Source organism: Aquarana catesbeiana, linkage group LG10, assembly GCF_042186555.1.
Source record: "Aquarana catesbeiana isolate 2022-GZ linkage group LG10, ASM4218655v1, whole genome shotgun sequence".
NCBI lineage: Eukaryota > Metazoa > Chordata > Amphibia > Anura > Ranidae > Aquarana > Aquarana catesbeiana.
In genome coordinates, this window is record NC_133333.1 from 253,559,750 (window position 1) to 253,577,942 (window position 18,193).

The following is an 18,193-nucleotide window of genomic DNA, read 5'->3' on the forward strand; positions in this document are numbered from 1 at the left end:
GTAAAATAATCGAAAGATTAATTTTATAATAGAACAAGGTGACATTTTCATCAGCTATAAATATGAAATGCCTCCAGAAAAATACATCAGTCTGTGACGATTGACTTAAAGTTAAACTGTGACAGCTCGGGGGTAAGTCCTGCCTGGGTGAGGCCCAGTTACTCTAACGTCATCTCCACCTTCTAGTTTTTTCAATGCATGGCATTCCATCTTTACCAATGAGTATATAAGTAGCTGAGTGATCGGTAATTGTACACAGACCCTCCACCACCTCATTCCAACTGTCTTTCCTGAAGGCGGCAAAACGCAACTGACAACTAACTTTGCGCACTTGTTGGAAGAACATCAAGTTGTTGGAAGCCTCTTGGAGACCCAGAACATTTCCACACCACCATCGTTGGTTAGTATAAAACTTTGATTTCTAAGTCATTTACAGCTCATAGCAGACAATCAGGATACATTATAATTTTCCAAAGTAGGTCATACACCTTACATTCTGATTATCTCCTTAAACGGAGGGAATATCATGAGAGAATGATGGAGGCTGCCATTGGTGGCTCTTCATTTTGTGATTGCTGGTTGGCTGATGATCATGATAATTCTTTGGCTTCATTGCTCTCTGAGTTGCTGCTTTTGTAACATGTTTAATTGCAATATATGGACTTATTTAACTATCCAATCAATATGTATCTAATTGGCAATTGTTGGAAGACCTAATGGAAATTGAACAGTCAACGTTTTTATGGGTTTTTTTTTCTTCTCAAGCATTGTTAAGTCTGGTATGTTTATTTTGGGTTTTACTGTATTGCTTTACAGGCTTGAATCTTATTGTTTATTTGTAGCTATAAATTAATATATGTGATTATATATAGATATCTATATATATAAAAATATATATAGATATATATATCTATATATATAAAAATATATATAGATATATAGACATATATCTCTATCTATCTATCTATCTATCTATCTATCTATCTATCTATCTATCTATCTATCTATCTATCTATCTATCTATCTATCTATCTATCTATCTATCTATCTAATCTATCTATCTATCTATCTATCTATCTATCTATCTATCTATCTATCTATCTATCTATCTATCTATCTATCTATCTATCTATCTATCTATCTATATGTATATATGTATATATATATATATATATATATATATATATATATATATATATATATATATATTGCTAATCAAATATTGTTAAGTCTTGTATATTACATAGTCAATACAAAAAAAAGAATATTGTAACATATATAGATGTTTGTTGTTTTTCCTTTGTATTTATTTTTATTTATTTTGACTTTTACTGTGTAAAACTATATATAAAATAATGCAAAACTTTATAGGACTTTTTCTTTGTTTTCTTTTTTTGCTAAATCACAAACACAAATTGGTTGCTCATATAGGATGTATTTTCTAGGTTCCCTGATCACCATGAAGACAACACTTCTGCTCTCTGTACTGTGCGCTGTCATGGCGGGTGAGTGAAGTTTCTTTTTTATCTTATAATAACACATTTGGAATACAGAGACAACGATCGTTCCCAGAAATTGGAGGGAATGATCAGGGAGGGGAAAATAGACAAAGAAACAGCGAGGGAGATCCATTCTCTAACTGTGTATTTTGAGCACTTTGTTTATAAATTGTAATAATTTTGAAACAAGTTTGTATATTGGAACATTTGGATAAAAGTTGCCGCAGTTTGGCACAAATTAGATTGTTTGGAGCAATTTAAAACAAAGTGGACATTGTCACTGATTTATTTATTTTGATCCTTGTATTACATAGTAGATGGATTTGAGATCTGTTTAGACTTCCACACAGGAACACAGGATGTACTTTCATGTTTTTTTCTGTCTCTCCAGTGGCTGCGTCTCTGACCTGTGGAAGTGATTCCTGTGCTACTGATGAGATTTGTGACAGTGCTGGTACTGCCTGCCAGTGCAATGCAGCTGTCTATCAATTCAAACGAGGTATGGTATGCTATAATACAATGATTACAATGGATCTTGTGCCTTTTGAAAACCAAATATTGCATTTTTATATAAACCATATGAGGTCCATGTAACATACATAGTACATAATGTGAAAGTGTATTGGCCCGTTTACACCCGGCTGGTAAATGAAATAAACCGCAGTGGAGAAAAACTTACTGTTAAAAAAAAAAAAAAACGCAGTGGAGGGCCCTGGTGTGAATGAGCCCCCCCAGAATTCCTCAACATTTGATTGGTGGATAGTAGAGGTATAATCTGACTGTCTGTAGGCTGGCTGTCACATAAACATACACATTCGGATTGCTGTGGGTAATACGGAGGTGGGATTGCAAACCATAGCCACAGAAGTTGACTTATCTTGTTCCCAATTAAACAATCACTGTTTGCACCGAGATTTGTGGCCTTGGGGGGAGGGGGAGGGGATAGGAGCAATCCTGAAATTTAGTCATTTGTTTCTAAAGGACTTCTGTGTTCTCCCTATATTGGACTTTCTGAAACAGAGTTCTGTAGAATGCAAGGGTTCCTCTACAGGTTGCTTGGGGTTCCATGAGCTAATTCTGTCTCTCAGATAAGTTTGGTCTCATTTTGCTTCAGTCCCGCTGAATAAAAGGGCCGGTGGAGGACAGTTTGTGTATACAAAGTGGTGGGGTCTCTATCTATGGACATGACCAAAATATAGTCAATGTTGTCGAAATGCATGAAATTCCAATGTACTTGTGTTCATATGGAACCTTAAGCTCATCCCTTTTGACCACCAATGTAAGGGGACACTACAATGTCAGTTACAGTTTTTCTCCATTGTTTTGGCTCATTTCTTGAAACAGAAATGACATTCTCAAAACTCTAAGTTCATTTGGCAAAACAGTCTTACAGTTCAGCACAACTCTATAACTCACGTGCAAAAGCTCATATCTCTCCCAAAACTGTTCACTCATGGTTCAAAACCATATTCCTTTCCCATATAAAGAGTCAGTGCTACCAAAATGGCAAAGATTCTTCTCAATTGCTTTGGCTCATTTCTTGAAACAGACCAGACATTCTCAACTCTCTTGGTGCTTTTGCCAAAATAACCTGGATGGTTCAGCACAACACCATGGTTCACCTTCAAAAGCTCATATCTTTCCCAAAACTGTTCACTCATGTGTCAAAAATAAATTTCTTTCTCATTCAAATAGTCAGTGCCCCCAAAATGCTTCATCCCTTTGGCATTGTGTAAGCACTGCAAGTCAAAATGTTTAGATGTTTTGTCTCTAAGGCAGAGGACCATTGAAATATCCCTCATGTCCACCTTTCAGTCTTAGCCCAGTCCTTCATTGACAATGGTTACTGTACAGTTTTTGTCTAGCTAACTGAATACAATTGTGTATAAAACTGAAAAAAAAGAAAAGATTTTAGGGTAAGAGTAGCCTCCAAGGTTTTACATCACACATTGCACTCATACTGCCAAGGAAAAATTACTTTACAGTATTGTAACCATTATCATTCACACACAAAGTAACTTCCATACATCAGAGTAAAAAGAAAATGTATACAGCATAATATACGGAAATATAAACACACAAACAAAAAACAAGGAAAATTACATTTAGCCTACAATGCTGTAAATAAAGCTGGAGTTTCACAACTACTGTAACATCTCTTCACTGGCCACCGTCCTCACCCTCCTGCCCATCCACACGCTGCTGTCTGTCTGGCCACAGATTCTCATCAACATTGCAGTGTATATCCTCCCTTGCGTTGCAGCGAGGGAAGAAGCTGCGTGCATGTCGCAACCATCCCCTACAAAAAACAAAGGGAAAGGTAATTCATCAAGGAGGAACATGCAATGGTCAAAACGTATATGAAATGCTTTTTATTGAAAGTACACTATAAACACCAATCCAATAATATACTGTAAAAACAGGTACCATCACCAATATAAAAATGACAATGTTGTCATTGACAGACACAGATGGCCACCACTCACATATACCACACACACAGGGGCGGACTGATAACTCATGGGGCCCCCGGGCAATAGGAGATTATTGGGCCCCCAGGCAATCAGAGATTATGGGGCCACACAGTATACACAGACAGATGTAAAAAAAACACATACTGTCCATACTGTCCCTGGTTTTACTGAGGCTGGCAACCCTGATGGGGCCCCCTAGTGGCCCAGGGCCTTTGGGCAGTGCCCGAGTGGCTCAATGGTCAGTCCGCCCCTGCACACACACCTCATGTGAATTCATTCAAGATAGATATACAAGAATGAATTCAGATTAGATACTAAATTTTCATCTGCTGGATAACTGAAAGTCCTGGTAAATCAAATGATAACAGCAGATGGTAAGTGAAAGGAGAGTTATGTGGGGTTGTGGATGGTATTGCAGTAGCCCTAGATATCAGGTCCTCATAGATGTAGGAACAAGAAGAACCAGGGGGATAGGAGGGGAAGATGGGGGGAACGGAAATGGGAAGACCCTGTACTGACTCAACAGTAGCGTGGTCACTGGATACTGCAGTCCTGGTCAGTTATTGTAAGATCACACTGGGCCATCAATATTTCGCAGCGCTGATGACAGGGAATGGGAGTTCCTGTTTGCAGGATATGGTGAGCCGTAGCGGATTGAATCAGGCTGAGCAGTGTAACTCATTTAGTGAATCATACATACTGGGTGGATGCACTGATTGAGACAACTGTCCCCTGTCCAGGACACAAACAGATTAGATCTCACCCAGTGTTGACTCTGTGGTGCATCAGGACACATCACCGGACCGAGTTCAGACTCATGCCGTCTCCAGCTGGCTAGTTGAGTTGTCTCTCATCCTCCGCCGGGTCCTCAGCTGTGCATATCCTTTGATGGCATACTGAGGGTAAGTAGAAGGTGTACGCCCAGGGAGATGCGGTGAATAAGGATTATAATGATAATTGCATCATACAGTAAGCTGCAGTTTTTAGACAAAATGTTTATAAATCAGATACGTAAATCAAATACTTTCATACCTGGATTACCTAGATTCAGAAATCAGGTAAAGTGGGTACTGAAACCAACACATTTTGGGAACCACTGCTTATGGTACTCGTAAAAAGGTTATCTTGATGGACAACCAGTGACTGACTTACATGTACATACTGGTACCGCAGCTCTTTCACTCTGTCAGATTTCCTCTCAAATGGTACCCTGTAAATTTGCTTCATTGTCATCTGATGCTTCTTCAATATGCGGGCTATTGTGGAGATCTATTGTGGAGATGCTTATATAGTGACATTTTGGAATATGGCTTTGTCTTGTAGGATTGCAGTGCGGATCTGTCTCAATGTGATGGCATTATTTGCCAACACCATGTTACAGATCTCTTGTTCTTGTTGTTCATTGAGAAGTTTTCCTCAGCCACCCGTGCCAGGTTGTCGTCCAATCCTAGACATAGAATTCAAAGGACAACACTCCATTCGTAATTTATACCTTATGTATTCCGTACAGAATGAGTTACCAATGTAATCGTATTGTTGTTTTACTTACAGTAACTTTACCACAATTCCAATGCATCACTGCACAGTGACTGGAATACTACTGTAAACTGTATCATCAATATTGTAGAAAATAAACTATTCCATACTATTCCATAGTTTATTTTCTACAATATTTTTCTTGTCATTGTTAGTATCATACGTAACATCCCACTGAGGTAAGATACTGTAATACTGTAGGCCTATCACACACACATACACACTAAATGAATACGTAAATGAGTAAATAAACATATTTGTTGCTCTATGCACAGTGTCCTGTCCTATACATTATATAATTCCATCATTGATTGACTACATACCTGTTTTCCCTGCGAAAGGTTTGGATGATAGAGAAGACTGTAGAGCGAGGCACATTAGGTTGCACTCGGCGACCTTCCTCCGCCATTGTGAGGCCATGGTTGATGACATGATCTATAATTGTGGCCCAAATTTCATCAGGGACAGCATGGTGTCTTCGTGCTCCTCTGCCTCTTCCCCCTATTCCACTGCCACTCACCCTTACTCCTCTTCCTCTTCTTCTTCCTCTTCCTCGAGCAGGCAGTTTCCCTTGTTCATTTACTTGGCCAGGTGCCTCCATGTTCAGAAATTGTACTGGTCCTGCATGGTCAAGCTCTATATATACATGTTTGGCAGCATTTACAATCATGGACAGCACCTGTCAGGTAACTAAACATACTGTTTGATTGGTCATCTGAGACCAACTCCGGCTCCTCCTTTGTTAGGCTCCTTTCACACTGGGGCGGGAGCGTTGTCGGCGGTAAAGCGCCGCTATTGTAAGCGGCAATTTACCGTCGGTATGCGGCCGCTAGCGGGGCGGTTTTACCCCCTGCTAGCGGCCGAGAAAGGGTTAAAACCACCGCAGAGGCGCTTTGCCGGCGGTATAGCCACGCCGTCCCATTGATTTCAATGGGCAGGAGCGGTAAAGGAGCGGTATACACACCGCTCCTTCACCGCTCCGAAGATGCTGCTGGCAGGACTTTTTTTACCGTCCTGCCAGCGCATCGAGGGCTTTCACACTGGAATGAAAGCAGCGGCACTTTCGGGTCGGTTTGCAGGCGCTATTATTAGCGCAATAGCGCCTGCAAACCGCCCCAGTGTGAAAGGACCCTTAGTCAAGTTCTAGTTGCACCTGACTGTCAATTGCTGTAATCATTTTATCAAATGTTCCAAGAGATTCATATATGGTATTCATGGTATTATGTTCCTGAATAATTTTGACAATTGAACAGACTATTGTGCATGTGATGACTTAAACAATGAAATGACGCTGACACGTTTTGGAGAGAACAACCATTAGACTGAGAATTGACAATCAGTTTAGATCAACAAGATCTATTCACTTGGAAATTGTGCTAAATGTAGGCTACTTGTACTTAATCATTTGAAAGATGTACTGAGACATTGAGACATGTACTGAGACATTTGCAATTTTGATGAAATGAGTGAGAAATTCAATTCAGTTGTGAACAATTGCCAAGTGGTTTGGAGATTTGTCCATGTTGTTTTGAGAATGTCATTTCTGTTTCAAGAAATGAGCCAAAACAATGGAGAAAAACTGTAATGTAAGCAATTAGTACAATGACCATCAATGTAAGGGAGCGCTACACTGATCATCAATGTAAGGGGGGCACTACACTGATCATCAATGTAAGGGGGCACTACACTGATCATCAATGTAAGGGGGCACCACACTGATCATCAATGTAAGGGGGCACTACACTGATCATCAATGTAAGGGGGGCACTACACTGACCATCAATGTAAGGGGGCACTACACTGATCATCAATGTAAGGGGGCACTACACTGACCATCAATGTAAGGGGGCACTACACTGATCATCAATGTAAGGGGGCACTTCACTGACCATCAATGTAAGGGGGCACTACACTGATCATCAATGTAAGGGGGCACTACACTGATCATCAATGTAAGGGGGCACTACACTGATCATCAATGTAAGTGGGCACTACACTGATCATCAATGTAAGGGGGAACTACACTGGCCATCAATGTAAGAGGAGACTACACTGACCATCAATGTAAGAGGAGACACTACACTGACCATCAATGTAAGGGGGCACTACACTGGCCATCAATGTAAGAGGAGACTACACTGACCATCAATGTAAGAGGAGACACTACACTGATCATCAATGTAAGGGGGAACTACACTGGCCATCAATGTAAGAGGAGACTACACTGACCATCAATGTAAGAGGAGACTACATTGATCACCAACAATCAATGTACTGTATGTAAACTGGAAATTAAATTGGGATTTAACACCTCTATGGCAGCTTTCTCCCCAGTCCCTGGATTTTCTTGCCACCCTAAGGTGGGTATATATAGAAAACCTCTATAGTGTATAATGTACATCAAACACATCACCGTCACCTTCTTATCTCAGACATACTGAATGAATTTACTCTTTTTTCAGGAGCCACTCCATCCGTAAATTTCACTTGTACTGGAGCAAAGTTTAATATACAAGTGTCAAAATGTTGGTTGGAAAAAAATGGTTATAATACGTCCGATATAAGGCTAAACAGCACCAACTCCACTTGCTCAACAGTAAGGGAGGTTGTAGATGGAATATCGGAGATGACCATTAATCGTCCATTGATAACCTCTGACTGTAACACTGCTGCTGAGGTAAGTTCTCCTGACTGTTTGTTATACAAGAGAAGTAAAAACAGATACAATAAAGTCTCTATAGACAAAAATTGTATGATTTAGGAGTTTTTGTTGTCTTTGTCCCCAGAAGAGTGTTTTATCCTCTACATAGTTTTTTAATCACATTTTCATAGAGACTTGGCAGAACACATTAAAGTAGAACTAACGCCTAAGCATTTTCTTTTCTTTTTTTACCCCAATGCATTCACAACATTAATGAAAAAATGCCCCAATACATTTACAACCCCACTGTCCTCAAACACTTACCTGGCGCCCCTTGTCACTTCCACCGGGTCCTTCACCAGGTCCTCCATTTCTGTCCCATTCCCTGAACTTCCCAGTTGTAGATGAGATAGTGAGGGAAGGGGTGTGATTGGCTCCTGCAGCTGCCTAGAAGGAGGGAGCAGGGGCGTGGCTTGCTGGGCGTTTTGCATTTAAAAAGACACACACAGCCCCAGCTGAGGGCGCACATGTGTGGATGTCTCTTTAGCAGTTGGCTAGTTAAGGGAGACACCCACAAGGAGGAGATGAACTCCGGGTAGATATAAAAAACACAAATAACACAGCTCTGTATTCATTTACATCAGGGGTCCCCAAACTACAGCCCTCCAGTTGTCCAGGAACTACAATTCCCATCATGCCCAGTAATGTCTGTGAATGTCAGAGTTTTACAATGCCTCATGGGACTTGTAGTTCCACAACAGCTGGAGGGTCGCAGTTTGGAGATCCCTGATTTACATCATTAAATGTAATTTTTAAATGTTATTAACTCAAGCAGTATAAGTAGCTCATTGTGATCTGGTTTTAGCCTTGTGCAGTCCCTGTACAACTCAGGCCGGGGGAAAGAGAAGAAACACAAATAACCAGTTATTTCATGTGATGACAAAGATTATGTTGATTGGAGGAGAGAGCAGAGTGACAGAGAGATTAACTCATCAGTCCTCCGCTTCTCCTTTCACTGTCCAGTCACAGGCTGGGGGTCCAAGGGGACCTGGGCTCATAGAAAGTGGGTTAAATGGTAGTGGCCATCAGAATGAGCACATCAAATGGCCAAAAAAGTACCATAGGAAGAATCTCTGCATAGTAAAAGCTACTTTTGTTATCTTTGGACTATTTATTTTTATCTGGTTGTTTTTGGCTGGAGTTCTACTTTAACAAAACTGGAGACCTCCTTTTTGACCTCACAGGGAATACACTGATATTAATACTGTACGGAGGTAAGTTTTCTGATCCTTTCTAATGACTTCCATGCTTCCTCTCTCTACAGTTAAATGCAACCCACGTCATATACACAAATCAGCTGTATATTTTTGGCAAGACAAATCCAATCCGAATAACAAAAGACGCTGTCCTGAATATTTCCTGCGCCTACCCGCTGAATATAAATGTCAAACTTAATGTGACTCTGCACCCAATACTCGGGTAATTATTATCACATAACATCGGTCTTTCAGAAATCCATGCTGACTATCTCTTATGATATTGCATTGTAGCACGTACTCTTGTGTAATTGGTCCTTTATGTGGAACTTTAGTCAGAAAACTAAGTCCTGCTAGATCATTTCTGGCTGGCCTCTTTTGCAGGTATAGCTATGTAAAACATTAAAAATAAGTGTCTGTCTATTTAAAATACAGTAATACCCTGTTTCCCCCTTGCACTGCACATGTTCGGTTGCTCTAAAAATTTTTGCACTGTGCCTAAAATCAGAGCCACTAGAGGCTGATCTGCCTAAAGATTTACTCAGGGCCTCTGGGCTTCAGCAAAATGGCAGCCTCTGGCAAGAAGAAACAGGAACAATGCTGGAGGCAATTTACAGTACGCACTCATTTTGGTAGTGTAATTATTGTTTGGAATTATTGGGATTCTACTAAGGGATTATTATGTGGCATGTATTTTGCTAAAGAACAAATTGTTATGGGTAAAGTTCATCTTTAAGCAAACATTCAAATATCTTCCCTATGGTAGATATTAAACTCACAGGTCTGTAGTTATAGTTGAAGACCTCAATCCATTTTTTTAAACAAAGGCACTAAACTGGCCTTACCCCAAACCTCAATAAATTAGAACCAAAAGCTTTGATATAACTGAGCTCAGCTCTCTGAGGACACATGGGTGTAAGTCATCGGAGCCAAGTGTTTTCTGTTCTGCTTCAGTGCTGCAGCCTCCATGAGATTCTTTGACATTCAATGTTTGTGTGTCCCCTGCCACGCTGCATGGTTCCGTTCCAACTATCCCTAAGACACTGCTGAGTATTGTAGTGACTTTGGGGTCAGAGAAGGAACCATGGCATGCACTGAAAGGTTTGCTCTTTCTTAATCCTCAAATAATTCAATTCTGCATGCAGTCTGTATACTAACATTGATGCATGGCAACATACCTGCATACGTTTCTAGGTAGGTAACCTTTATCATGTGTCTATTTTCCAGGACCACAGTAATAAACGGCCCTGCAGGAAATGGAAGTTATGCAGCCGTAATGATGGCCTTTACAGATAACACATATACGACTGCTCTCTCAGAACAGGACACCCTGAAAGTGGAAGATACTATTTACCTTTCAGTGCAAGTACCAGGTCTGGATGCTAACACCTTTAAACTCAAAGTGGTGAATATTTACGCCTCTCCTACAAATTCAAGCGACCAAAAGTACTATCTTCTTAAGAACGGGTAAGTACACAGTGCACTGGGTTAGGAGTTCTGTGTGTTATTTGTACACTTTGACTACAGAAATAATTCAGTAAATACACAGAACAATACTCAGTATCACCTTAACGCCGTCCGTGCAACCACGGGAGTCATTGTGTGGCTATAGCCGCCGCTAGCAATAATCGCATGTAAAATCCATGTTAAACCCGACATGCTGGTTGTACTCAAGTTGATCGATCAACTTGGGTACATTCAGCCTGACCATACATGGTTTGAGATTTGAACCATCTATGGCCGGCTTAAGAGTATGTTGCTGAATTTCTTCTGGACAAGCCAACTTTCTAAAGTGATATAATTCCTGGAGTTGATCTTTAAAGCCCAACTAAAGCCAACTTTTTTTTTTTTGTTTTGTTAATTAATACCATATTTAGTTTCACAATGTTTTATTAAGGTTTTTTAAAGTAAGTAACAAAACCAAAAATATAAACAATCCTCATAGGAGGAGACCAGGGTAAATCAAGAGTATTACAAATGAGATGGGGGTAGCCAACCCCTTTAGTACAAAGTATCATTCAGTATCATGAGTGCACATAACAAGTAAAAGGGGGAACAACTGAACAACCAAGACAAAAGATCAGAGAATTCTGTGTAGCCCGTATATAGGGGGTATATTGGGTTAATTAGTCCATGTCAAACAGAGTACTTAAGAACCATGTTCCGTCTTTGGAGGATTATAAAAGGAGTTGGCGGTTTCAGAACGTGTGTATATGTAGAGGTGTTGGACTTTATATAGGGTGATGATTGGTGAACAATCCAACAATTTTTGTTCATGACTTTCCCAGCTGCTTTAGACAGGAAGTAATAAATACCTAACAGGGGATCCAACTCTTTCCTAAACTGTACGTTCATTATAATATAAATGGTAGAACTTGAGAGATCTTTTGAAATGATGCAAAATTTCAATGCAGGTTTGAATGAACATTTGCATTTTTGCTTGATGTGTTTTCCATTGGCACCACCTGTGATGGGCTGATTTGCTCAAGGTGGGCCCCACACATTGACAATCCATTGTTTTTGATAGTTCCAGTTCACAGCAATGTGTTGGTCAGAATTGGATGAAATACCTTTAATAACATGCAGATTGATGGATTTCTTTTGTCTCAATGCATTAAGGAGAAAATCGTGTAGGTGTGAGGTGTGAAGAATTATGGGTCACGGTACATTTCTTGTGTGTGGCACAAAGATTCCACCAAAATCCCACCAATTAAAATGTAAATTGAGGACTTCTGATTAACAGAAATAATATAATGAACATGTGCCTGGAATTGTTCAGCTATAATTCGACCCTTCATTACTAATGACACCGCAAAGCAACTTATTCACTCCTTGATTATTTCCTGCCTTGCCCCTACTGCAACTCTCTCCTTAATGGCCTACCCTTAAGCAGGCTCTCTCCCCTTCAGTCTATTATGAATGCTGCTGCTAGACTAACACACCTCACTAATCGATCCATGACTGCCACCCCTCTCTGCCAATTTATTCACTGGCTTCCCCTACCCCACCGTGTAAAATTCAAATTGCTAACCATAACATACAAGGATATCCACAACATTGCCCCGAGCTACATCACCAACCTCATCTGCAGATATCGCCCAAATCGTCCCCTCCGCTCCTCCCAGGACCTCCTGCTCCCTAGCTCCCTTGTTACCTCCTCCCATGTTCACCTTCAGGACTTCTCCAGAGCCTCTCCCATCCTCTGGAACTCCAGAGTATGTCCGATCAGCCCCTACCCTGTCCACCTTTAGGAGATCCCTGAAAACTCATTTATTCAGGGAAGCCTATCCCACACCCATATAACAACTGTCCCCGAGCCACCCCCCATCAAATCATTCTCTGCAGCTATTACCTTTTGTACCACCACCCCCTCCCTTTAGAATGTAAGCTCTATGAGCCGGTCCCTCCTGTACCTTTTGTATTGAACTGTACTGTAATTGTGTTGTCCCCCCTATACATTGTAAAGTGCTGTGTAAACTGTTGGCGCTATATAAATTGCATATAATAATAATAATAATAATAATAATAATATAAATAATGAAGACATACCATGTATTGTCCATCTATAATATATACAGTATATATAAAATGAACACACCCCATATATTGTTCACCTCTAATAGTATGTACCAGTATTGTGTCTAATCTTTAGATTACAGTAACTGAAAACTAATTAAAGATTTCTGTATCCAGGTGTCCAGCTAGTGATGTATCTCCTGATGAGCTAACAGTGGACAGCAATGGAGTCGACACTGAATCTAAGTTTCCTATGAAAGTCTTCCAGATTGCCAATTCAAATGCCGTCTATCTCTTTGCCGATCTTTCAATCTGCACTGCTGATTGTACCACGGTAAGACTCACCATACACATAGAGGGTGATCTATGATTTCTGTGCCTGAAGGAGGGGGCAGGGTTTTTTACACACACACATACTAGCACCAGTTTAGACAGGAGCCAAATGTCCTACCTGCATGTCCTTGGAGGAAACCAACAAAAGCAAAACATGCAAACTCCATGCAGATAATGCCCCTGGCTGGTATCTGAATTGAGGTTCCCAGTGCTACAAGGCAAGAGTGCTAATGTCCAAATTTGGCTTTCTAATCATTACACAGAATTGATAAGATGCTTGAAGGTGTTTATGGACCGAAATATAATTAAATAAATTGCACACTAACCAAGATACCAGCTTCTCTGCTCATTACCTGATCTTCTGCTGATCTGCTGCTGCTAACCAAGCAGGTAGAACATTGTTGTGGATAATGAGCATGAAAGCTGAATTAATGGCCCACTCCACACAAAAGTGGTGAGTAAAATCATATGCCGACTTCTGAAATTGAAATACCACCACCAGAATTCACAGTTCTGCCCATCTGCTGTAGCCCAAACCCAAGCCCATCCCTAACAAGGACAGTTGATGATGCCATGCTCATCCCTAACAAAGATAATTGATGGTGTCATGCTCATCCCTAACAAAGACAACTGATGGTTTCATGCTGCCCCGATACAATGTGGAATAAATAGGTGATTGGGAAATATGACTTAAAGAGACTAAAGCCAATGTGGAGGGGGAATGTAAACTATTCCAGCGAAGTCTCACCATTGGAATGATGGAAGAACCTGGTGCGCCCGCATTCTCCACTGTTTTCATTGTGGGGATAACACAGATAGAGGAACATGAAGGGGACGATGTGACTTTAGCATAGCTGGGGTGTTTCTTGGATACAATTTGCAGTTCCTTCATCAATTTCACTTGTCTGGAATTTCTGTTGAATGTATTTTATTTCCTTACAGACCTGCAGCTCTCAAGCCAAAGATGCTTCTTCAGACGTCATTGCAGGAAGAGTCAGTATCTATTTGAATGCAGGTAAGTCATCTCATGGTCACAGTTTCTGTGTTTCTTCAGTCACATTTAATAAAACCCAACTCCAGACAAAACATTTCATTTCTTTTTTGTTTTGGATAATGTAGGAAAAGGCTTAAAGTGGTTGAAAAACCCCATTCATGAAATCTGACCTGGGCACATATATCTGTAGTGTTTACCTATCTCTCTCCAAAGCTCTAAGTGCGGTGTCTTTCTGCTGCTCCGTTCCTCTGTTGACACACGAGAAAAGCAGCTGAATATTTATGTCGGGGAGGGAGCTTCAAGATAGATTAGCAGAGAGCTTGTCTATTCACAGTACAGCTCTGCAAGTTTCTTTGTTCCTCTGCCTATATGGAGGGGGGGGGGATGCCCTTCCTCCAATCAGCTCTTACACAGTGTAAGCCCAGACTGCTGAATGAGGAAACAAGATTTCTAACACAATGTGCACTTTCTAAAGGATATAGAAAGGGAAAGACAGGAGACATACATGTAAAACCTATGTAGGAGGATTTGTTTCATCTCTGTTCATCATCTGAGGCTGTTCACTTCACTGGGTAGTATGGTAGAGGGTTTACAGCCACTTTAAAGGTCCCGTCAATTTATAAATGCTGTCTTTATTCCCTTTGGGGGGATTTTCCCTCACTTCCTGTTCTATCTGACACTTGACACCTGACCAGGAAGTAAGGAGAAATGTCCCAGAGGGGACAAAGCAATTAAAACCTGCAGAGGTTTAACCCTTCACCATCCTAAAAGAAAAAAATCTTTATTACTCCATGTGTCCCATATATTTATCAGACCAATAAAGCAGCAAATTGTCCATTGTTAGGGATTTTTGTCAGGTCTTACAAATGCTTTAATTACTTTGGTGAACACTACACAATTAATTCAGCCTACAGTGAATATCATACGATATATCCAGAAAAATGAGTATCAGTCTGGTTGAGGTCTCCAATTAACAGATATTTTTCTCTTTATTTCCAGCTGATACCATTTACAATGTAGATACCAGTTCTGCCAGCGGTAAGTAATCTCTTACATTGAGAAATTTAATGGTTTAGAGTGATGTAGCTAAACATGGTGAAACCCTTTACAGCAACAATACCCTAATATGTGGGGGCAGGGCTGGTGGACTTCAACATCCTGACCCTGCATTTATGCATTGCTGTCTCATTTGGGGAGCGCCCCACCGGTACCCCCAGAACTGTGACCGAGCCGTCACCAACAGCTCACAGTCTGCTGCTGACGATCAGCAGTTGGTAGGACTGGCTCCGGATGATGTCAGCGCTGTGCAGCCAATTACAGCGCAGCATGATCAGGGGACCTTCTTGCCAGCATTTAAGCATCCGGGCCCCATGTCTGTGCTGTTTCTTGTTCTCATATTGCAGCCCGGCTGTATAAGGACAGCAAGAGGCCGAAACCAGGTCACATCCAGTACACTGCTAAAAAATGCTAAGAAAAAGATTTTCTCCTTTGAGCCTTTGCAGATTCCTGTTATTGGCCACAAAAAAATATTAAACTCCCTCAAAGAGATATGTAAAATTTTCCATTTCGACCCATTTCATCTGCCTAATTCTAACAATGGCAATGACTAGGGGTTATTATCCATCCATATATTTCTATTCATATATTTAGTATTTATCTAAATATTTACTGATATTAGTTTTATTATAAAATCATTACGTAGGAGGGTTATCATTACTGACTGAGACTTTCAATTAGAGAGAGACAGTCTGAAGACAAACAGCTTCTGTTGTGCTGTCTTTAGAAAATGCATAATGCTCATTGACACCAACATCGTAGATGTATATCCAGTATTGAATATATTTTGGTGGGATTTATTGCTGCTCCCCACACTGGACATCACTTCCTGTGTGGTCAACAAAACTAAAGTGGAGGGGATCTCTTTATTATTATTTTTTTAGCTTTGAAAAGAGTCAGCAAGCAGAAGAACCACTTTTGAGATTTTATTGCCTTCTTGGGATATGTTAGAGAAATTTCCCTATGCTTACTGTCCCAGTGACAACTGTTTCACTAAACAGGAAATTAGAGCAAATCCCCAACAACTACACAGACAGAAGTCATTTTTTTAAGAAGAGTATTGAAAGGTACCTATCAGCTCTTTTATTGCTATCTGTGTCATTGTAGCAGATTTCCCCTCACTTCCTATCTGGTAAAACTATTGTCACCTTGAGAGTAAATGAGGGTAAATTTCTCGAATGCCGCCACAGCATGCAAAAATGAAAAAACAAAAGTTTTGGTGGGACATACACTTTAAATTCTCATAATGTCACAATCCATAGGAGGATGAAGCCCTTCCCGATCCATTGCTAATATCTCCTGTGTGTTGTTCCAGGTTTCTCCATGCCTTGGACTTTGTCTGCTCTGATCTTCTCCTGGATCTTGATGAAACTGATGTAAACCCTCCGAGAACGGACCATCCCGGCACCATGAGACTTTGTCATATCGTCCATCCCAATGCTCTCAGCAGAGAGAAGTTATGAAGGAATCTTGTATCTAGTTCTTTTTCTGTGGATGGTGTTGGCTGCATTATATATAACGCTACCAAAGATAACCTTGTCGCTATGCTTCCTGATTATCTCTCATTTTCTACAGTGAAGATATACTGCTTTTTTGGATTAGAGGGGCCTGCTTTATACCGGACCTATTTATTGTGTTGTATTTATTATAAGGCAAGAATGGTAATGGAGTAGACCAGGGGGTCTCAAACTGGCGGCCCTCAAGCTGTTGCGAAACTACAAATCCCCTGAAGCATTGCAAGGCTGACAGTTACAAACATGACTCCCTCAGGCAGAGGAATGATGGGACTGGTAGTTCCGCAACAGCTGGAGGGCCACCAGTTTGAGACCCCTGGCAGCAGACAATATATAGATATTTTGTATCCCTGGAGAGCGTACCCTGTACTTTTTACTGTTCTTTTACATATAATAAACTGCATCCGGGCAAGTAATTCAAAGTGTCTCTTCGTATTTATATTCAGTCATTGCAGGTGTTATGGTCAGGAAAAGGTGCCTCTTAAGGCATAGCTAAACCCAAAATATAACATTTAAGATATTGCAGCTCACCGGCCCTTAGAGGTAGTGGTCACATTTTTCTTTTTTTCAGGCTTTTTCCCTTTATTTTGACCTAATCCTTAGAATAAGACAATTCCTGTCCCTCTATGGCTAAACTGTATCTATGCTTTAAGTGGAACTCAAGTCCAAAACCTTTTGTTCTTGTTTTGGATAGCGTTGGGAAGTATAAATACCTCTGTTATGTTTTTGTTGCTATGTGCCTTCATTGGGGAGGATTTCCTTCAGTTCATATCCAGGAGAAACAATGTCATTAGGGAAAATAATCTCTCCAATAAGTAGAAAATCCCATCTTTGACAGTTCTTATGGAACCACTGCCAAGGGTGTCGCTAGTGCTGGGCACCTGGGGCAGGTTCACTGAAAGTAGAGTGGGGTGCCCTTGCTCTTGATGCCCACCTTTTTCTTTTACTTTTCAAGTATCGCCCTTGCACTGCCACTCACAGTTCAGAGCCTAGGGAGGCTCCCCTAAGCTTCTCCTTTGTTCTGGTCACCTGACAAAGCCAATGGGAGAACTTCCCTTCACTCTGAACTGCTACTGCATCTAAGGCCTGGTGAGTGAGTTTCAGGGAGGAAGTGATGTGGAGTAGAGATCTCTTATGTTTGTGGGGTAGAGAGGGGAGCTTTGGGTTAGGAAAGACCTGTACTTGGTGGGGGGGGGTGAGTGGGGTAGAGATCTCTATTGGTTGTGGGGTAGAGAGGGTGAGGGGAGCTTTGGGTTAGAAAAGACCTGTACTTGGTGGGGGGTGAGTGGGGTAGAGCTCTCTATTGGTTGTGGGGTAGAGAGGGTGATGGCATCTTTGGGTAAGGAAAGATTTGTACTTGGTGGGTAGGGGAGA

At 40.8% G+C, this 18,193-nt stretch overlaps 1 protein-coding gene across 1 annotated transcript; it reads left to right on the top strand.

Annotated features, from left to right (window-relative positions):
- Positions 1 to 274: 274 nt before the first annotated feature.
- On the top strand, positions 275 to 17,143 carry LOC141110186 (pancreatic secretory granule membrane major glycoprotein GP2-like). Its single transcript, XM_073601393.1, has 10 exons — positions 275 to 400; positions 1,446 to 1,505; positions 1,891 to 1,998; positions 7,972 to 8,186; positions 9,475 to 9,629; positions 10,634 to 10,873; positions 13,100 to 13,256; positions 14,198 to 14,270; positions 15,249 to 15,287; positions 16,621 to 17,143. The coding sequence occupies exons 2-10, from the start codon at positions 1,460 to 1,462 to the stop codon at positions 16,683 to 16,685; spliced, it is 1,098 nt and encodes a 365-aa protein (XP_073457494.1). The 5' UTR covers positions 275 to 400; positions 1,446 to 1,459; the 3' UTR covers positions 16,686 to 17,143.
- The last annotated feature ends 1,050 nt before the right edge of the window (positions 17,144 to 18,193 follow it).